This window comes from Manacus candei, unplaced genomic scaffold (assembly GCF_025592945.1).
Source record: "Manacus candei isolate 608988 ecotype Guabito, Panama unplaced genomic scaffold, ASM2559294v1 h1tg000052l, whole genome shotgun sequence".
NCBI classification, from domain to species: Eukaryota; Metazoa; Chordata; class Aves; order Passeriformes; family Pipridae; genus Manacus; species Manacus candei.
In genome coordinates, this window is record NW_026138100.1 from 1,014,759 (window position 1) to 1,037,385 (window position 22,627).

Below are 22,627 nucleotides of genomic sequence, written 5' to 3' on the forward strand. Positions count from 1 at the left end.
CACCGCAGGCGGTGCCGCTGCCGCCACCGCCCCTTCCGCCGCCGCCGCGGGAGCCGACGGGCGGCCGGGCCGGGCGCGCAGGATGCTCCGGTCCCTCTGGAGTTTCCTGAAGCGGCACAAGAAGAAATGCCTCGTCCTGGGCACCTTCCTCGGCGGTGAGTGCCCGGCAGCCGGGCCGAGGGGCGGCGGCGATAATGCGTGCGGGGGGGAGGCGGGCGCGGGGTTGGCCTTGGGGACGTGGGGCCTCCCCGCTGAGCGCTCCCGGATCCCGCCGGGGAGGCCCACTCGGAGCCTGCGCTGGGCCCGGCGAGCCCCCCGTGGCCAGGCGGGTTCCCCACTGGCTGGAAAGGCTCTGTGTCCCCGGGCCACGGGAGCAGGGAGCTCCGGGGGGCGCTGTGACACAGAAACGCTCCCACCGACAGCCGTGGGGAGAGCCCAGGGGGGAGCAGGACTTTCCCACCAGGTAGAGAGGAGAATCAGCACGTCATCACTTAAGCCCCAAAAGACGGGGCTCGGGCTGCCTGGGCGCTCTTACGGCGGGTGATCGCGTTGCTTTGAAACAGCGATTAACCACGCACAGCGTGGGTGACATTTGTGTTGCTTACTGTGTTACTTGTGTTTTTAGGATGAAGGCTGAAAGCCTCAACTTTCATATGTGACTTGTGCGTTGAGATGAATTGTTAAAATGTCACAGATTCACAGAATCGATTAGGTTGGAAAAGACCTCTTGACACCACCATGTCAACTAGACCATGGCACTCAGTGCCATATCCAGTCTTTCCTTAAACACCTCCAGTGACAGTGACTCCACCACCTCCCTGGGCAGGCCATTCCGATGTCTAACCACTCTTTCTGTGAAGAAATTCCTCCTAGTGTCTAACCTAGACCTCCCCGGCACAGCTCATGACCATGTCCTCTTGTCTTATTGCTGGTTGCTTGGGAGAAGAGGCCGATTCCCATCTGGCTACAACCTCCTTTCAGGTAGTTGTAGAGAGTGATAAGGTCTTCCCTGAGCCTCCTCTTCTTAGGCTAAACAACCCCAGCTCCCTCAACTGCTCCTTGTGGAACATACACTCCAAACCCTTCATCAACTTTGTTACCCCTCTCTGGACAAGTGTAGACTGGCTGCAAACACAAAACTTTCATGGAGAGGATTTGTGTTAATTTTTCAAGCAGTTTCTTCTCCCTTAAGGCTTTTGTCTAACCCATAGTGTCATCCTGATCTAGTAAGCTTCACCTTTCCTTGGAGTTATTATGGGATTGGTTTTAGTTGGATTTAAAAGAGCACATTGGGTCTTTCTGTTAATGATAAAGTGCATAGCTGTACAGCTGGAGATTAGATGCTTCTCAAAAGGTACAACCATGTCTTCGCTCACTCAGTCATCAGATGTACTTGTATCTGACATAAATGACACAGAATTACATTTTACAGAGATGCTAAGGAAAGTTTGTGTTTGTTTATACCCACTAGAACTTGCCTGAACAGTTAAATATTCTGAGAGCTGTGGGGTTTTTGTAATATGTTTTGTCATATATTCAGGTGATGTCTGGCTTGCCTTGGTTCTTGTGTCCTCTGCATCCTTTCATCATTAATTCCTTCTGTGTTTTTCCAAAGACTGCCAATTAATACATGATAATAGGTTAGATGATAATAGGTTAGATGATGGTTACTACAGTACTGGTCAGACTGCTTCTCCAGTTCACCTCATCACCTGTAGGTTTTGTGACTCCTCAAGTGCAGCACAGTGTCATGTTTACCACTGCACTTACAGCCCACCATGTTAGTAAACAGATTTACTTGAATACACCCGGCTGTAACCCAAAACCTGTTCCCCCTGTCTTTAACTGTCTGTGTGAGAGTGGTGGGTGGACAGATGGGAGTAGTAAAAACATCAGTTGTCCCAGTTTCAATTAGTAAACGTGGATTAATGTCCAAGGGGTAAAGCAGGTATCGGGGAGCTTGTGGCTCTTAGTAGTCCTGAAAATAGTAGCCTGAAATCCTAAATTCCTCCTGTATAAACAGCCTTCTGCCAGCCTGCAAAACAACCTAAAATCCCTGAATTTGCAGCTTTTTCCTAATGTTTGGTGTTGTTTATGTACAGTTCAGTGTCACTTTCACTAAAGTGCTGCTGATTGAAGTGCACTTAAAAAAATAATAATAATCATGGACTAAAATAAAGTCACTTAAAGAATGACCAATCCATAAACCCCCAAGATGCTCCTCCCCTAACAAGCATTTCAGCTTCTGACTGAAAATAATGAACTATGCTGTCATTTTCTGCAGCATGGATCAAGTACCTATTTCCTCAGGCCATGTAGTATTTGAGGACTCTGTAGAGAATTGCTTTTCTTGTGTTTGAGACTGAAGTAAATCGGGGCTTCTGCAAGCAGGTGAACATCATTAGCTGCCAGCAGCTGCAACTTGCACCATGGTATATTAAAGGCATCCTGGGAGATGGAGTGATGTCCTGTGGAGTGCTGCGTTACAGTTGCTCAGCAGCTGAATCTAGAGTGCTTTGGCCACCTACCTATTAGTTATGGATCAGACCTTAAAATAACTCCAGGAGCTATGGTAATGTCACCACCAATAGTCAGAACTCTGAGATCTGCAGTGGACTCTCCTCCAGAAAATATTGCCAAATCTTGAAAGGTAGAATGCAACTTTACATGCTGCTTTGACTTGAGGACAGAATACTGGCAAGTGGCTCACTGGTTTAAGAAAAGCATCCAGATCTGCTGATTTAATACCAGAGCCTGGAATCTACAGCTGTCTGGTGTTTGGGTTTTTTTGAGAGCTGCAAGGTGCATTATCTGGGAAGGAGGATGTAACAAGGAAAATGGGACATCAGAAGATTTAATGATTTTAAGTCCTTAGCTGGCACAGGGTCAGAGATTAATGTGAATATTTAATGATTCATTGGACACTACAGCAGTCTCTGTTATTACTGATACAGGGTTGTATCAGTGTTGTATTACTGAAGCATTGTTGCACCAAAGTCTGAGTTGTTTGGAAGCTTTTCCTCTTTTTACCGAGGTGAATTCCTTATGTGTTATCAGTGGCTGTCATTCTTAGTGTAATCCCAACACAACAACTACAACTGTCAATCCCAACAGTACAACAGATTTTTCTGCTTATGAAGATGCAAACCTCACAAAATAAGAGCTCAAATTGAGGTGGAAAAGCAACTGAAAAATAGGTGTAACTTTTCCTTCATCATAGAGTGGGGTTGAAAAGACCTCAACTTAGCAAAGACTCTGTACAAACCCTTTCTTCAGAAGTTCTTCTTTTAACAATATAAAATAAATTGCACACTAAAAAGACTTTTATCTCTTCAGTCAAGCGAAATCTAGTGGTCTGGGATCAAACCCACTAGAAATATGTAAAGTAGAGAGTGAGTGAGCTAGCATGATGGAGCCGCAAGGACACATTCGTTACAGTAGTTCTTGTTGGATGGGTAGGTTAAAGTAGTTCTTATCTTGGTGCTCAGAATTCAAGGTAGATTTCAGTGGATATTACAAAACGATTCACCATTGAAATTCTATTGCTGTAGTAGAAGAACAAGTTCAGGGTGTGTCTGCAATGTATGGTTCAGATTTCAGTGGTGAATTAATTATCGCTGAATTTCATGTGTTGCAACCTTTGGGTTGCAGAAAGAGCATTTCAGTTCAGAAGTCTGTCTGCTTAGCAGAGAAAGTTGGCTTGGTTTGTGAGTGAGTACAGGGGCATTAAATATGTTTTGGTGGGACTCAGTGCTGCCAAGAGAATAAAGCTTTAGTGTCTGCATATTTTAAAGATGGTTTTCAACCATAAGGGGACAGTTGTATGTCAGTTGATTCACAGCTTCCTTGAACATAAGGATAAACCACAACTTATGGAGCTGTTCGTGTCCTGGAAGGATGCAGGGTTACATATATCAGCACAATTTCTACATAATAAAATTCTTAAAACTGAAAATTTCCCCTTTTTTTTTTTCTGAGGTAAATATGGCAGTGAGGGCAAAGGTTACATAGGGTTGTAAATAGGTTTCCTGAACATTCGATGCCTTCTGGTTACCTTCCCACCCTTCTGCTGTGAAGAAAGGAAGGGGCTGAGGGGGAGGGAAGTCATAACTTAGGTGATGTGAGAAATATCTTTGAGGCTACTGGCAGAAACATGTAAGAGCCTGCAGATTTTGTAAACTACTTGCGTTACTTACATTTAGATGGGAAGAGACTATACAGTGCTACAGCCAGAGAGGGCTACAGAGACAAATTAGGCCATGTTTATCTAAGTGTTGCTTCTACAGGGTATAGGTACTGTAGACCCCAGGGTACTCCCAGTGTTGTAGGACAGTGTTGTGGTTTAACCCCAGCTGGCAACTAAAGCACCACAGAGCCACTTGCTCACCCCCTCCGCAACCTTCCCAGTGGGATGAGGGAGAGAATCAGAACTGACCGATGCCCAGCAGTCCCTGGGCAGTGCCTTCCCCCTTAGCCTTCCCCTTGTTTTATTGCTGAACAGGACATCCTGTGATGTAGGGTATCCCTTTGGTCTGCTAGGATCAGTTGTGTCCCTCCCAACTCCTTGTGCACCCCCAGCCTGCGCCCTGGTGGGGTGGTGTGAGAGGCAGAAAAGGCCTTGACACTGTGGAAGCACTACTCATCAATAACAGAAATGTTCTCTATTATCAACACTGTTCCCAGCACAAATCCAAAACACAACCCTGTACCAGCTACTGTGGAGAAAATTAATTCCATCCTAATCAAATCCAACACAGACAGCCAGTACAAATGTAAATAAATTTCACTTTGTAGATCAGTTTTAAAGCAGTATAAATTGTAGTTTGAGATCCTTACTGAGGTTCCTGTACTTAACATCAGGTGATGTAATCCTAGTTTGTACCACTCGTCTGTTTCTGAACTCTCCAAATCAGAAGCATTGGGACTATAGTCTTTTGTATAGTTCCCATTTTGATGAAGGTAGAAAACGGTTTACGGAGGAATGATCTTTGGGCAGTCTCATTATTTCTGAATTTTCTTAATTCCTGGTTTTGTATGAAACATATGGGTAAGAGTCAATATGACATTCCATGTATACAACAATTTAGCTAATTATAAATCTTGTTGCTGCCACTTTTTGCAGACCTCCTATCCCATACCAAGAGGTAAACCCAAGTTATGTTAGCTGTTGTAAAAAGTTGGTGTTCACTTTGCTTGTTTATAACAAGAGAGACTTTCAAAATGTCAGTTTCATTTCTGACAGGTTTGTTAGCTGATTTGACATTATGGCAGTTCTTGGGATGGGGCTTTCTCTGGTCCTGCTTCCAACTCCAGGTGATGATGTTTTCATGTGATGTGTTCATTCTGGACTTCTTAGAAGTCTGTGTTATTTTGTTATTTTCAAGTCTTCTAAATAATTTCTACATGTATGAACATAGATGCACATGGTTGTTTTAAAGTAAATTGTGAACACACATGAGACCAACGGCCAGGTTGGCAGCTTCTTGAAATATCCCGTAAGTCAGAGGTTTGCAGAGGCTCCACTGCTGTTTTCAGGCAGGAGTGACTAGTGGGCAGAAGGTCGTTGTCATAACTGAGACTTGAATTTCCCAAGTGAGGTGCTGTGTCCTCCAGGCAACTTAGAGGCACCTACAAGCCATGCAGGTAACAGAGTCTGTCAGTCTGCTGCTGATGACCAAACTTATTATTGTTTGTTGGTTTTGCTTCAGCTGTGTGCATGGTGCAACTTTTACCTTGTTTAACCTCTAATGCATTGCATTCCCAACGATGAGGATGATACCAGATAAGCAACATCTGTTAGCAGTGGGTTAAAGTTATGGCTTAGTTCAGGGGAGGGAGGGAGAAATAAGGTGATTAGTAGCTGGTGTTGCACTGTTTGACAAGTGTTTTTTTCTTGAAACTCCTTTAAACCTGGATGACTGTTACTGCAACTTTGTACCCTCATGAGTCACAGCAGTTCTTAGTACAGGGTAGTCACTCTTTAACAATCAAGTATTAAGAAATTAGCTGTCTAAATCTTAAAGCTACTGCTCCAGCATATCACTCAAGGGTATGCATATGATTCTTCTTGAACTGTTTGCATGTCTACCTATGTCCTGTCTATATTCAGGAAGGGTCTTTTTTTATACTTTTGACTTTTCTGCCACAAAACCTGGAGGTAAAAGGATTTGTTTTGGGGTGGGGGAAAGTAAGCAAAAGTAGTCATTTAGACAGATGACTCTGTGTTAATGTAATGTGAAAAATGTGGTGGGGTAAAATGATTGGAAAAATCGTGTGTTCAAAAATCATTTGCTAATGCTAAAAAATTGTTTCTATTTCAGTATGTTAGCTGAAAAAAAACAGTACCCTGGCAGTTGTGTTCTAAATAGATATTCTTGGCAGGAATTGGTAATTTTTTATAGAAAAATAATGTGATTGTTATTTATGAAGTCTCATATTGGTTAACAATTTACTGGTCAAATAGCATTTTTTGTAAATGGACCCATAATATTAAAGTTTGCATCTGATAGAGTGAATATCCCATGTGACAAATGGTCAGTCTGCCTAAACACTGAAGCAAGAGAGAGACTTATCAATTTCTATTTTATGAGGCTTTTGGGAAATAAATGGAAATGACTGTGGTCGTTCTAAACTGGTCTGGCTTGTAATTTCCTATTAGGAAACATAATGCCAGTATGAGTAGCTGGATTTTTTTGCAACCATGAACATTGGAGGACAAAGTTGAAAAGGCTTTTGAAATACTGATGGTAGTTTTGGAGAACATTTTGAAAGGTTTTGATGACCTAAAAAATATAGCTGAATTCAAAATCTTGGGGAGTTTGGGCTTGGTTTTTTTTGTTGGTTTTTTTTTTAATTATTATTTTTTAGGTTTTGTAGATTTGGTTTATAAAATTAATTTTGAACCTTTTAGTATTCAACTGTTTGAATGTTCAAATATTAACTTCTAAATGTGAAAATTGAAGAAAACTTTGTGACTGTGTGTTTAGAAAGTACTTTGTGGAAAAAAATAAGTAAAGACTGGATTTGTTATTCAAGTTTCTTCTGTGTATCATTATTGACCTGACAGATTTGGAGCTGACTCTCTGTAGAGGAGTTTCAGTACTTAAGAGAATTGCTATAAAGCAGACAGAAGATGATCAACTTGTACAATAGTCTTTTCTGCTTGTGTTGGTTCCTCCCTTATCTCTGTCCCCCCTCCAATTCTCTCATGAGAGACCATGGGAAGCGCTTTTTACTCCTAAATAGGTAACTGCTGCTGTCAGTGCATACAGGAGGCAGCAGATGAATTGGATACACAGAAGGTGTTGTAAGAAGCCCCAGGTGGAGGTCAGAAATCAATGCAAAGCAGCTTACAGTGGGCAAAGGTGATGAGGATAAGCCTGGGAGATGTAGTTGTATCTTGAGAAATGGCTTGGAAAGTGGGGCAAAGATGAGGAAGGATGAGAAGAGGGCTGTGGGCAGCCTGGACAGATCTCCAAACCTCTGGTGGTGTGGGACAAGTAGTTGGGGAAAACTTCAAGGGGATGTATGTTGGGAGAGGAAATAATGTAGAGTGAAAATTTTTGGTTGGTCTTTGTGGAAGTGGAGATTTATAGTGAAAGTGCTAAGGGATGGTCAGGTCCTCAAGAGTGAAGTTGGAAACTAGGAACTTGTTAAAAAAGAAGAGCAACAGTCAGGCCCCATTGGAGCTAAGGTGCTTCCTATGGAAGTTTCAGGACCAAATGAAGGAAGTGTTGGTCTGTAGCATTTTTCTCCTATGTGATTCTTAAGAGTTGAGTTTTATCTCTCCCTCGTGGTAATTTTTAATCTCCAGACCTATGCATTCTTGTTTTTTCCTCTATTCTTTTTTTGTTACCCTACATTTCTTTTTTCTTTTTTGTTTCAGTCTCTTCAGTATAGTTGTTCACGTTGCAATAGTACCAGAAACGTCTTCTGTGAATGGCAAGATATCTCTTCTTGGCAAAGTTTCTTATACTACTTCAAGTCATTACCCCTGAAATTTTAATTAATTTTGAAAACATTATTTCTGATATTACTTTGTTGATCATTATTAAAATACCCAAGACCCACATATCCAAAAAAACCCCACTATGCACTCTTATGGTTTAAAATCAAAGAAAAGGGCTGAAGGGACCTTTCTCACTTTTTAAAAGCACCTTTTAATATGAGTATTTCTCTGTAGGAGTCTATTTACTGGGAAAATATGGGCAGAAGAAAATCAGAGAAATCCAAGAACGAGAGGCAGCTGAATACATTGCCCAAGCACGAAGGCAATATCATTTTGAAAGTAATCAGAGGACATGCAATATGACAGGTAAGAAAAGGAAATAGCTGCTATTCTTGATAGGTAGGATTACTTGGGGGTACATACTACATATTGTCAGGATAGAAGAAAAATAGAAATGTAGGTGAATTCAAAATCTTCAGTAGTGCTGCATAAATAGAGTTGTTTTGCATAATAAAAAGACTCTGAAGAACAGAGGATTGAAGGGGTTTTGGGGGACATCTGAACCCTTATCCATCTCTAATCATACAAGTGTACATGCAGGTTACAATTTTTTTTCATGTCAAGATCCTTTTTCCTTAAACTGCATGTGGTACTGAGGTATGAAACAACATCCAGATTCAAACAATACTGAATTTACAGCAGGATGATTGTATTCATTATAGCACATTGTTATAGCACGTTATAGCTGCATGGAGAACTTGTGGGTAAATGTTATTTACAAATAAGAGGCACATCAGCCCATTAGTTTCCTACACAGTTAAAAGGTACCTGACTAGGTGGGGAGCAAAAAACAAAAGTATTTTTCTTACAGCACCAGTCTTAGGATTTTTGGAGAGGAGATGGCAGAGTGGAGTTTAGCAAGGTCCTTGTCGTTCTTGTAAGTGCAGGCTATTTTTATAAAACAAATTGGACAGCATTTTCTTTTTCTGTTGAAATTTTTAATGGCTTCTTGGGTGGCTGTAAGTGCTTTCTGTGCACTTTGTTTACCCTGACCAGTTGGTATTTCATTTTCATCTTTTCTGATTTGTACTGCTGGGATTGATTTTGCTGCAAGAGCTAAGTTTTTCTATGCCCTTCTTTGTGCGAAGTATCTTCTCTCTGGCAGCATGCATTCCTGACGAGATGTTTCATACTTTGTTCTTAGTGTCTATTAGGTTTTCTGTTTCCTGTTCCCATCATATAACAGCAGATCGGACATTGTTCTGAAAGTAAAGGATTTCTTTCACATCAGGTTTCTTTCATTTGAAACATACCTTTCTCTGGTTCTCTTGTTGGAAAAAAACAAACCTCAGATACTTTTCTTCTCGCTTGGAGAAATGCAGCAGTGTAGATTTTCACCAGATTTTCTTTTGGGGAGTTGGAGGCAGGATGATGTATATGTAGGATGTGAGTGGACATTTGCAGCTAGAGCCAATAGAAACGTGTAGTGACAATAAGGGCAGCATTGTCCCCAAGCTCGTAAGAGGCACATGAGTTATTGCACCTCTGAGTATTCCCAGGGTTTCCTATTTTGCTTGTCCTCCCAGCTTTGCCTGTTGAGCAATGGGACATACATTGTATAGCACCTATTGAGTGTGAGGTGGGGATAGGTTTATGATGTTTGGAGTTTTTTTATGTTGATGGGTTTTGTTTGTTTGCTTTTTTTTTTCTTTTAACAACAGTACTGTCAATGCTTCCAACATTGAGGGATGCCTTAATGCATCAGTTAAATTCTGAGAGTCTCACATCTCTTCTTAAAAACAGGTAAGACTATTTTAATTGTGTTAAACTGCATTTGTTTTGATCACAAGTTTTTGTCAAATTATATTATGTAGAGAGCATGCAGGATTTTGGTTCTCTGCCCCTGAAATCACTAGTCTTAAAGTCTTTCACTGTGTAAATATTCTACGTCGTGTTAGATGTGTTTTGATAGGTGTGGCTGGCGTTTTGCAAACATTACAAGAATTTATTCTTCCTTTAAGATGTTGCAGTGAGAGGCATGTTTTTTGTTGGAATGCTTTTAAGATACATAGGTAAAAGTACTTAGAGGATCTAGTCTTCTCTTGAACAGGACAGGATATCTTGAGTGAGTTGTCAATGTTGTGTTTGTAAAGATGTTTTTGTAATCTTATCAAGTTCAGAAGTGAGTAGAAGTGGAAAGTATCCAAGATGAGATTGGAAATGGATGTAAGCAAAGAGAAGTAATTTTCTTCCCTCCTTTTTTTTTTTTTTTGAAGTAGAACAAATAGGGGCACGTCATACATTAAGAGAAATGCTGCCCTGTCAGAAAAAACCCCTGGATTTCCTTATTGCTGCAGGAATAAATTGCCTGTTTTTAAATACACAAAGGGCATAATAGCATACCTTAAACGTAAACTGCTTGTCATCTGGCACAGAGTAAAAGTGTTATGTAGGCAGTTAACACAGGGCTTCTGACTCACTCGAGACTGTCTTTCTAGTTTACCTTCCACTAGTTTATTTATGTAACTATAACTTCAGCTGTCCAGCATTTAATAGGTTACCAATTCAATCATTTTTTTCAGTCAAAAAACTTCCACAACAGGGCAACAGAATGTGATATTTAAAGGGGGAATTGCAGCCTGAATGATGTTTTTATAATAAATTATCTGAGAATTTGGAACTGTAATTGAATATTATTTACCCCAAACAAGAAAATAGGAAAAATTAATTTTAATGGAATAAATGTGTTTATCCTAATAAGAGTCTTACTCAAGAAAAAAATTAGACTGAATGAACAAAAGAGCTTGTGGATCACCAGATATGTCATCTGGACTGTGCAGCAAAATAGTTTACAACAGTTTGTAATCCTTTATTCAGTGGTGAAGAAATATAATGCCTTAGTTTGTTCTCTGTAGTAAGCATTCTTTTATCAAAATATACCTAGTTTCTCTAACTTGTTTGACTAGCTGAAGCAGTTTATGGGTACATTGACACACCTCTGAATTCCACCAATCCCAGTGAAAAGAGATATTAGACTTTTTTGTTATGCATTTTTGAAAACAAATATTTTTTTTAAATGCTGGTTACATGAAATATTCTGTAAGCATGGATGTTCATTTAGAGTGCATCTTAGAGTGGAGTTTGTGTCTCAATGCTTCCAATTTTGACTTACACTTCTAGTTTTAACTAGATGCTTGAACTTCCCTATGAAAACATAGGGAAGGGGTTGGGAAGGCACAGATGGTGGAATCAGCCAGCAAGGCTCACTCCACTTTGAAGTGATTCTTTGAAGAAGCTCTGCATTCTTATGCTATGCATGGAGGTATAGATTTCTTCTTTCCACTTCCATTTGAGAAGTTCAATCAAATGGCTCCAGAGCTCTGAGTGCCTTTGTTGTTGAATATACAAAAGAGCAGATATGGAGATTTACCTGTCTTAATGTCCCTGAAGATGTGTTATTTTTCTCACTGTCGTGGTTTTACTCAGGTCTAATTTTTCAAACCCCCACAAAATTGCAAAAAGGCGAGAGGTTTTACACAGGCAAAACAGACTCGACATGAGGGAATAATAATAAAATTTATTGCTAACAGAATAGAAACTAAAGAGTAATATATACAACAATTCTAACTAGTTTCTCCTATGGTGACAAACCACCCCTCCTTCCCCCATATCAGTCCAGGAGGAGAAGAAGTCTCTTCTTCACTCTCAGGGCTACAGTTAAAGTCTCTCTTCCAATCAGGGTGTGGAGGTTCTCTCTCTGCACCCCACACCAGTCTTCCATGGGCTGCAGGGGAACAGCCTGCGTCACCATGGTCATCACCATGGGTTACAGGGAATTAAAACTCTGAGTCTTCTTCCTTGCTATGTGTGGGGTCCCTCCCTGGGGAAGCAAGCTCTCAGGGGATCCCTCTCCAAGGGGTCCACCCTTCCTCCCCGGGTCGCACGTTTCTTGGGGTTCAGCTCAGTCCTACCCCAAGAATGTTCCAGTGTAGCTTTTCTCTCTCCCCATTGCAAGTTCTCTCCGCAGGGCATCCCCGCATCTGTCGGTCTGGCTCCAGCTGGCCGCTGGTACTGTCTGGGCCACGCTAGGCCCGCTCTGCTCTGTTCCGTGCGTTGCTGCTGCTTCGGGTCTGCTCTACTCCTCAGCAGGGCCTCTCTGCTCACTCCGAGCTGCTGCAGCTGCCACCGCTTTTTCGCAAGGCCTGGCCAACCTGCTTGCCGTGCCTCCCCCCGCAGAGGGGGGGTGAAGGCAGTGAGGCTGGCCGGGAAACTCCCGGAGGAGTTTCTCTCTTGCTCTCTGGCTCCTGCATATTCCAGCCAGGGGCCCAGCTCGGCCTGGCCGCTCCAATGCTGCGCCGGGCCACCGCTGCCACTCCAGCGTCCTCTGCCACCCCCACTCGCAGTGGGGGAAACCCCCCAGCCCTTGGCCACAGCACCTGCTCCAGTTCTAACACCATGCCGGGCCCCCCGCGGTCCCAGCCAGGGCCTGCCCCCCACAGGGCCCGCCAGCCCCTCTCCACCTCGTGGCTCTAATTCCTACTGCACAATAAGTACTTCTCTTCTGGCCCTATTAAATATGGAATTCGTAGAGGCGTTACTGCAGCTTTCGGTTGGCTGTCTGCATCAGAAACCCACCTGGAGCTACCCATCTTTCAGCTCCAGGGGGACAAGACTAGTCAAACCACGACACTCAACATAATCTGTGTTGTGGCTTAACATGTTATGGATTTATGTTATCATATGTTACAGATCACGTTATGGCTCAGGTAATCTCCTTTAACTTAAAATCCATTCACTTATATAAATTTGGGTGGCCAGTGGTAGGCTGGGGGTGTAAGCAGGCTGAAGTCTTCAGTGTTCCAGAGAAACTGCTAAAGAGGGAGCAGCACCCAAGACTACAGATGTTCCTGCTCTGTCTGTCCTCCTCTTTTTAAAGCCATGTAACTGAAAGAGATGAGATGAAGTGCCAGCTGCTGTAGCCTTGCACATGTTGCATATCTCCCACCTATCAGCACTTAGCTTTATTCCAAACCTCTGTTTTTTGTTTGCATTGCTTTTTGTTTCTGTAGCAAGCAGTGGCTTTCCAAATCAATGAATGTGAAACGAAAGTTTAGTTTTGAGTAGTAGCTGAGTCTTAGTAAATTGCAGGAGATGAAGACCAAAAAATTTATTTCCACTGTTAGGCTTAATGCTTGCAGACTTAAACTGTTACCAGGCTGCTGCCTTATGTTGTGAGGAGAAACTCTGTAAGCATGAGCTCTGAAAAAATGTTTTGATGTAATAGGTGCAAATATAGTTGGCTGATGTTGATATATTGGCTTCTCTTTATCTCTTCAGTTGGCGTGAAAAACTTACCCCTCATAAGTAACAGATATGGCTTTAAGCCCTGTTATGTATTTTATCTATAGAAATATTGTTGTATTTTTTTAACAGTCCTTCCTTTGTTTTGCTTTAGAATAGCTTAAAAAAAATTGCATATAATAGCTTGCAAAAAGAGAAGCGTGTAAATTGTTTTTATGTGCCATGGATCATTGTGTCTCTTCCAGCTATCGTTTATATAACCTGTCTATTATCTGGAGTTGTAGACTTAACAGTTTATTATACCAGTTCACCTGCATTATTTGATAGCAGTGAAATTAAAAATACATTGTTTATGTAAGTGATATAAGGGTCGAACTGATGCCAGAGTGCAGATGTTGTGCCTGCAAAGAGAAATGATTTCTGGCGAAAAGCGTATTTTTCTTTTTGTAAACTAGGTTACTGTAAAGTCTAGGTTAATTTGAACTCTCAGTCCTAAATATTTAAATGTTAATTCTGATGCTAAGAAATTATCAAATGTTTCCCTAAGTGACTTTTACAATATATATCTTCCACAATAGATACACAGTAACCATTCTTTACTGACAGTGCTTAACTGGTGAGAATGGCTGATGAAAGTTTTGGATGATTAGCTGGCTCTTATCCCTGCCACTGCTGCTTGCTAAGATTGTCTCTGGATAGTAGTTACAAATATGATGTGTACCTTAGGCAGTTCAGGTGTGTCTGCGCAATCTACAGTCTTGCTATTTTGACTGCAGAATATATGAAATTTTAGGTATTGGTCAGGTCAAAAAGTGAACCTCAACCAAAGAAAAGAGATTAGCATACGTTTGTGTGGGTGGCGCAAGATTTTTTTTCCACGGATGGTCATGATCTCTTTGTTTTTTGATGATCAAATATAAACTTTAAACCCAAGCCAGGCAATGGTAAATCTTGCAAGAAAGTAGGGTGATCCTGCACTTATTATGCACAGGCAGATAGAGGAAGCCCTGCTGAACTGAGTTTGCTTTAAATATATAGCGAATCAAGGCCCCAGAAAAGACTACTTTGTGCTATCAGTGGGCTTTTTCTGATTGCTTATTGTAGTAGTTCAGAATTGATCATGTAAGTGTGTAACTGACATGACTAAATGCTACATTTATACATTACATTTGGGATATCTTTTTTTGTGTGTTGTTTATATAGTGCCTTCTTGAATGAGGCAAATGGATATAGACCTGAATTTGATCTGAATAATTGTGGTAGCTAAATGAGCTTGCCTTAGAGCACTGTTATTTCATTTAGCATATTTATTAATTTCCAAGGAAAATATACTTCTTAGTGTTTAATATTTCCATTTATTTTTCCCACAGGCCAGCAAACAAGTTAGAAATATGGGAGGATTTAAAGATAATAAGTAAGTGGAAATGAGAGATTACATCTGCATAATTATTTAGCTTAAATTTAAAATGTCTTTCACACCATTTAAAAGGCACACTTTAAACTGGGTTGTTGTTTTAGTAGGTATGAAAACAGTGTAACACACTACATGGCAAACCTCCTCCCTGCCCCTCCTCCCAAAGGCTTCTCATGATGGAACTTTTCTTAGCCCCAAGGGAAGTTAGAAGCTTGGACACCAAGGTGAAGAATGTTATTGCCCTTCATGTTACTCTGCTCAAGAAAACTTTGTGAGACCTTTCTGTGTCATCACAGAAAAATCAAACTAGTTTTTCTGAAATTCTATGCTGAACCTAATGGAAAATGTTAATCAGAAATGTAGGCCAGCCCTTACATGGTCAGTGGTTTCCTCTTCTTGAGCCTGTTGGAGAGAACCACCATAGCAGTGGTCATGAACCTTTTGGTTCATCTTTTTTTTTTATTGTCTGATGGAAGCAGTGGAAGGGAAGGAAAAATAGTGGAGTCAGATAATTATGCTGTGAAATACCACAGCTTTTGGTTTTGTTTCTCCTTTTCACAAGGCCTTTACAGATCCTACAGATCCTACTTTTTATCTGACTCCTTTCTTTCTGTGTCTGTGCACTCATCCATATTTATTCATGTCACTTCTTCTGCACATCCTCCTAGCCTTCTGGCTGGTAGCTGATGTTTATTTTAATTTTCTTTCACTAGATCCTAGCTGCTCCTGCCTTAGGTAACTTATTCTCAAGCTGCTGTTGTGCCTTCTGTGTCTTAATTGCGTGATGAGGGCTACCATAGACTGTTTATTTCTAATGAATAAAAATCATTTGACAGTAAATATTTTTCTTCTGAAGCAAGTTGTATAATTTTTATTTTTCTCAAAATAACTTGAGTAGTGTGCAAAATTATATTAATACAGGACTTCAAATGGGATACTCTAAATGTAGCTCCAGCACATTAGACTCATGACCATATTGGGTATGTATTGTGAAAATATGTGTTATGACAACCAGTGAGAGAAATGTGACTGTGTATTTAAAAATCATCAGCACTTCTTGAGTCTTGGAGAGCATGCTCTCTCCTTGACTCACCCTTATTTCTTTGACCTTGAAGTTACTTTGTTTTCTCTTTTCGAGGTTTCACAAGGAGCATCGTAGCTGTGTATAGTACCTGTATGCTGGTAGTTCTCTTGCGAGTCCAGTTGAATATTATTGGTGGTTACATCTACCTGGATAATGCTGCACTCTGTAAAAATGGCACAGTAAGTTTCTTGGTTTGTTTCAAAGGTATAACTTCTAGGAAGTGAAAGGATTATTTGGTGAGAGATAAAAAGGGCATAGCTTAGGAGTATCAGAATGAAACTGAGAGTTCTTACAAGAGTGGGAAATGTGGAAGCATTACTGCAAGTAAGATATATTGATGTCTTTTTAATACCCTCTAAATTTGGATGATTTGGTGATGCTATTGCTTAACTGAATACTAGCCATATTGAAGAATGCTTTTTGTCTGCATTTCTCTTGCTTAATCATGTCTAAACACCAACATGACGTGGTTTCTTTGCTTTAATTTTTTTGTGGAACGGTAATACTATTTGAATGATCCAAGATATGTATGCAAATTTATATAAATGCTTAGGTATTTCTAGCACATATATTAATTCCCACAGTTTAATTTTTCTAGGATTAAAGAAAATAGATGTCTTTGAAATTTTGACTATTTTGTTTAACTCCAAAAGGCCATCTAAATGTCTGTTGGTGGGACCAAGCAAGGTAGAAGACTTGTTTTTTGTTTATGTAGGATATCTATCACTGCTCAATAAAAACAGATCGATCCCACAGTCCGCAAGTACTCATTGTAGGGAGTGAGATCTGCAAATTGTTGGAGGGCTTGTCTAAAAATAATGGATACAAACTTTGATTAGTTCTCATATGCCCCCCTGTGATAGCTCCTGCTGAGAGTCAAGGAACAGCATGTCAAGGCAGGTCTGAGAAAACCTTTCATTAGGGAGGCCAGAGTTGACTAAGGTCATGCTTCATTTTGTAAAACTTGAAAAAGCTTTTTTAGAAGGGCAAGATGAGTTTGGACTGGAAACATGTTTCCTTTCTGTTATTTTTTTCAATACAGAAGTGGGTTGACAGGGCCAATCTGAGGCACTCCACTGGAGCAAATTGAGATCCTGTCTCTCAGTTACTGAAAGCTTCTTTTCTGTCAGATAAGCTTTTGTTAGGTTTCAGCATAAATAACATACTCCACCAGTTTTGATTTCTGGGATGGTGGAGGGTCTATTTGCACGTACAATGCAGGTTTTAAGAGACTTACCTGTATATAAATGAAAATGAAAGAGTTTTCTGTGCCACTGAAGATGGAAAAGAGATCTGTATGGGACTGAAGAAAATAATGCAAGAGGACTTATGAAAGATCCAGGGGTTGACAGCAGGAACAGTCAGAAGCTACAGTTGCACCAGAATGGGGGAATCCATCTGCTGCAGGGTATTATAAAGATTAAGGAAATTGATGGCAGCTGGTTTGAAATGATTTCTGCATTGTTCTCTATTGTTGACATGTTACAGAACTGTTGTTTTTTTCCCTACAGACACCATTAGCTCCCCCTGAAGTTCAGCAGCAATATTTATCGAGCATTCAGCACCTTTTAGGAGATGGTATGGTGCTTATTGTGAGCTAACTACACTTACAAAATTCTATTTTTTTCTAGACTTGAACAAATCATTAGAATAACTTTGACACTTTCTTCCTTCTAGGACTGACTGAGTTAATAACTATTGTTAAACAAGCTGTGCATAAAGTTTTTGGAAGGTAAGAGCCCGTGTTTCTCTGTGGTTAGCTTTTAAGTTTTATTGTGATGACTGTTCCCAAAGCAATGAGTTTTATGAGAATAAATAAAAAAGGGGTTATATCGACTTTTTCAAAACCATGTTTTTATTATAGCAGGCTGTGTGTGCCAGTGCAAACCAAGGCAGTAGACTGGGGTCCTGTTACTTCTGAACATGTTATTGGTAGGAAGAGAAAGAATCAATATTCATTTTGCAATCAACACTGTAGCCTTTTTCCTTTCCAGTATTTCCCTTAAGCACACCCTGTCTCTTCTGGACTTGGAACAGAAACTTAAAGATATCAGGAAAGTAGTGGAACATAAAGATTCAGATCAGATTGGATCTTACTCTCCCTTATGTCATTATCTGATGCCAGATGAAGAAAACCCCTTGGCTAGCCAGGTACTTGTTTCAGTTTCTTTCATCTACCTTTTTTCATTCTGCATTTTTTGTTTCTTTTTGGGGGTGAGGGAAGGGTGCGTAATAGTCCTCGAGTGTGCCACAGTGTCTGTGCCTTGATTTATGATGGAAGAGGCTCCACCATTTATTAAAGTGTCCTTATCTCTTTAATTTAGGCAAAGTTACATTTTCTTCAGATTTGACTGAAAACAAGTGTCATCCTCAGAACGTCAGCTTTGTGCTCAGAAACACTGCCCAATTACTGCTTTTAGCCTGTGGCCGAAGTTGTGACACAGTGCAGCTTAACTGAGCCCTAAGCTACATTGTATAGCTTGCACTGCTGTACCGGCAAAGTTCATGGAGCATTGTAGCATCTTGGCTGATGCACAGGTTGATGCTGTGCTGCGGTCCTTTGTTGCTTTGGGCTGGAAAATGAACAGGAAGCCAAGAGAAGGGTGTATCTAATCGCAGCTGTAATACTAATTTCCTAAATTTTGTGAAGGTGTTTGTCTCCACCCTCACCACAGGTTGGAGAAAACTCACTCTTCACTTGGTTTTACACTCATGTAAAGATGAGACACGGGCTTCAGCGTGTGACTGCTGTACTTACCACTTTAGCTTAAGCTGATATGCTGGGTTTATTTCAATTTTGAAGGTCAAAAGTGGAAAAATGCCTTGCCCAATTAATCTGGTACTTTCTGCTAGTATTGTTTTTAGTTAAAAAAAAAAATCCTACAGTGACAATTTAAAACACAAATTATAAAGAATCCGATTTATGACAATATTTTCTTTTAGATTTGACTTGTACATCTTGACTTTATTCTGTGATACACAACTTTTTTATTTCTACTCTTATCCTCATGGTTGCTGATTAAACTTACTAAACAGTGTCCGTCTTTGCTTTTTCTAGGCTTGTGGACTCACAGAAAGAGATATTGCTACAATTAAATTACTGAATGAAACTAGAGATATGCTAGAAAGGTATAGAGAAATAACTTGTATTCACATTAAACTCCTCACAACTATTGTTTATGTAAGACAATTACTTTCATATAAAAAGCTGTCAACTTTTCATTTGTGAAATGTGAGCGTTCTGCATTAAATTTTTATGTTCACTAATTGTAGGCTGGGATTTTCAAAAATCTGGGAACTCTGAAACTTATTTGTAAGAAATAATCCTGCCTTAATGAGATAAACCAGGATGTCCTTCCCAGTCAGATCTCTTATCTGTTCCTCACCTGTTCTGTAGTTGTGCAGGAACAGAAGAGTACTTCTTTTCTGCCAAAGCAGGATAAATTGAGAGTAATTTTATTTGGATTTACTTGATTTGATAAAGTGAACACCAGTATTGGCTTACTGGAATTTATTTTTAGTGCATGGTTTTGAGAGTGGTTGTATGTGTACTTTTACCAGAGAAAGCTATCAAAGTGAGGCTTCTAGAATAAACACAGGATATGAGGGAATTGAGACAAATGCTGAACTATTCTTTCCATTTAGCTGCTAGGGATCTGGGGCATTTTAAGGGTAAGTCCCTTCTATGTTATTACTTAGTAAGAAATAGAAGTGAGAAATGCTTTAGACTTAACTCCGTTTTAGGGTGGAGTCTGGGTTGTTGAAGGAGCTGGTCTTTGGTGAGGTGGCAATACTAATGGCATTTATCTGGGTTGGACATGCCCCCTTAGGGGAGGCACATCTGAGGCACTGAATACTTGCAAGGTTTTTTAGTTGCAAAACATAAAACCCAGGAGTCAATCCTGGGTTAATTATTATTATTATTGTTATTATTATTATCATCATCATCATCATCATTATTATTATTTATTTGCAGTCCGGACTTCAGTACGGTTTTGAGCACATGTTTAAACAGAGGATTCAGTCGACTGCTGGACAATATGGCAGAGTTTTTTAGACCTACTGAAAAGGACCTCTCTCAGAATGGCTCTGTAAATAGGTAAATATTTCCTTCTGTTGTGGTTCTCATGGCACTAGTGTTTTGCGTTCATAGTGAATTCCAGAAAGCCTATTGATTTTCCTGCCTTCTTGAAGTTCTCATGCTGGAAGTATTATTCTGCTTCTTGCTCTCCAAGAATCACTGCATTCTCCTTGTTTTGTTCAGGTAGACAGCTAGGAGGATTTCATGGGTGGAAAGAAACATGCAAGAGTATAGGTGAGGTATCTTTCCCACCATTACTTGCAGATCTAGAAGTAGAAATCAGATGACCTATGCCTTCCACTGTTTGCCTGAACACTGTACTGGCAGACTGGTGGTGATTACTGGCAGATGTGCTGCAGTACCTGCCTCCCTGTGAGGCCACGAGGAAGAGCCTTCCCCTGCAGCTCGCGAGCCCTGTGCGCCCCAGTCTCTGTCACTCTGGTTTTCAAGGAAGCTGGGTGGGCATTGCTGTGATCCTCCAAATACAGGGAGCCAAAGCATCCACAGAGCCCTAGGTTCTTTCCTGGTATGCTGATAAAATATAGCAACACTCGGGATTTTCTACATATTCCTAGAAGACAGCTTAAAAATAGCTTTTATTTCGAAGTTAGCTTTGGTTTTAAACAGTGAGGTGAGACTGTTACAAATTCAAAAGCTGAGTTCAAATCCTTGAAATATTGTTTCTCAAGTATTAAAACCTTGAATGTTTTATGTATGTTTATTTTAGTAACTGATGGCTTCCAGAGGGTCTTATTTTTATTTAAATATATACTATTTACATCACTTAAAATACCCCAAAGAGTGTAGTTTCGTTGTCTGTCTTAAGCCTGGTTTAGTTTGAAATAGTGTGAGACTGCAGACTGGCACTTCTATCACCTGTCTACATATGCACACATGTAAAGGTTCAGGCTAAACCATGATTTGCTTGCATGAGAAGGAAGGATGAAACGTTGTGTAATGGGAAGACCAACTGAAATTAGCTTTGGTACTCCTCTATATTAAATGAAAGGCTTGACAGGGAAAAAAACCCCCTTCATCTGTACGTTTTAGTTTGCAGTCTTGCAATTCTTACTTTTTAAGTAGTAATTACTTAGAATTCTAATAATCACAGTTTAGTGGTTTTACCAATGTCAGAGCAGTTCTAGGTCAATATTTTTTGTTTTTTTCTAGTCTTTCCAGTGTCAGTCTTCCTTTAGCCAAGATAATTCCAATAATAAATGGGCAGATCCATTCAGTATGCAGTGAAACGCCCAGTCACTTTGTTCAGGTAAGAATCTTCCTTATTTACAATATTCCAAGTAAAATTTCGAAATTAATGTTGTATATTTCTTTTTAATAAATTCATTCTTTTTACTTTCACTGGCTTATATCTTCCAGAAATATGCTGTTTTTCTAGAACCTCTTCCTTCTGTTGAACTGTGCAGATGCACAGACAGGTCTTTTAACTTGGTTCAACTTGCAGTTCTGCCCACAAACCTTTCTAAAGCACGAAATTTGAGTAATGTGTCTGTGGAGGCACCAGGTGTTTTTCTCATGATGAATTCTGTACTGCAGCAAAACCAGAATGGCGTTGGATGTGTTCAATTAAGCAAATTTATTTTTTACATTTCTTCCAGGACCTGTTGATGATGGAACAAGTGAAAGATTTTGCTGCTAATGTTTATGAAGCTTTTAGTACCCCTCAGCAACTGGAGAAATGACTCGCACACTTCTAGGAATAGATGGTGTATTTATAACAAATCCCTTGCAACTACTGGTGAGACTTGGGTTAACTTTTTAATGGTGTAGGAGTGGCAGACCAGCAGAAAGAACACTCTGAGGAAAGTGGGAGTGAGCCCATATTTTTTCTAATAGAATTATGTTTCAAGCACCCATTAAAAGTATTCTTGTTGAAAGAATCATTGTATGTAAAGACTTTTCTATTAAAAAAGTCGTTAAATTCCTCTGTATTTAATTTGATTATTTTTATTGCATCTAAAATGCTTCTGGTGGCAGTATTACAGCAGGTTACTAAAAAACCCATTTGTTTGCCCTGGAGTGTGTAAGTTTTGAAAAGAACTAATGATAGTGATCTAAGAATAGCACAGACTAGGAGAATGAAGTAATGCTTTTTGCTTCTTCTCCCCTCAAATTTTTCTTTTTATAAAGGAAATTTATTTCACTTAACTTTACAAACATTATTCCAAAGTCTCTTGTTCTTCAGAAGGCCTTTGCCAACAGATGCACGTTCCTCTTGAATGAGCTGGGGGCATGCTCTCTGTTACTTAATACTAAAGGAATGTGAGTTTTTAGATGTTCTCTTGTTTATGCTGTTCAAACAGCTACACTGTACACATTACCTTGTAAATATTTTATCTTAATTTGTATTAATTTTGAGCCCAATTGTCTGTATTGTAATAAAATATTTTAATGTAAAATTTGTGCGTGTTTAAACATTACTAGCAGGAAAGGGAATAACCAAATTTGGCACACCACTCAAAATTCTGACATAGTTGAAAGAATAAATTTAACTTACATAGTAATAATTTTGCACTCAGCAACATTAGTCAGGAAAAATAAACGTTAAATCTCTACACTGAAGCAGAAACAACTAATACCTTTTGTTGTGCTTTATCTCCTCCTCTTTGCAAACTTCACATTGTGTGTCTATCCCTAGAAATGGTGACACATGATGAATTTGGAAATTTTTCAAGTTGGATGCAGTCTATCCTCTGCTTAAAATGTTGTCCTTGCCAAAGTTGAAGATCCCTAGCAACTCCTGATTATTTCTCTTTTTTGAAGAGTTAAGTTATTGAAGTA

General features: G+C 39.9%; 1 protein-coding gene across 1 annotated transcript; it reads left to right on the plus strand.

Moving 5' to 3' along the window:
* Positions 1–34: 34 nt before the first annotated feature.
* PEX3 (peroxisomal biogenesis factor 3) lies at positions 35–22,245 on the plus strand. The gene is made up of 12 exons (XM_051801613.1): positions 35–155; positions 8,183–8,314; positions 9,670–9,751; positions 14,620–14,663; positions 15,802–15,926; positions 17,259–17,325; positions 17,425–17,479; positions 17,742–17,898; positions 18,806–18,876; positions 19,724–19,846; positions 20,999–21,095; positions 21,445–22,245. Exons 1-12 carry the CDS (start codon positions 83–85, stop codon positions 21,526–21,528), a joined length of 1,110 nt encoding a protein of 369 aa, XP_051657573.1. The 5' UTR covers positions 35–82; the 3' UTR covers positions 21,529–22,245.
* Positions 22,246–22,627: the final 382 nt, after the last annotated feature.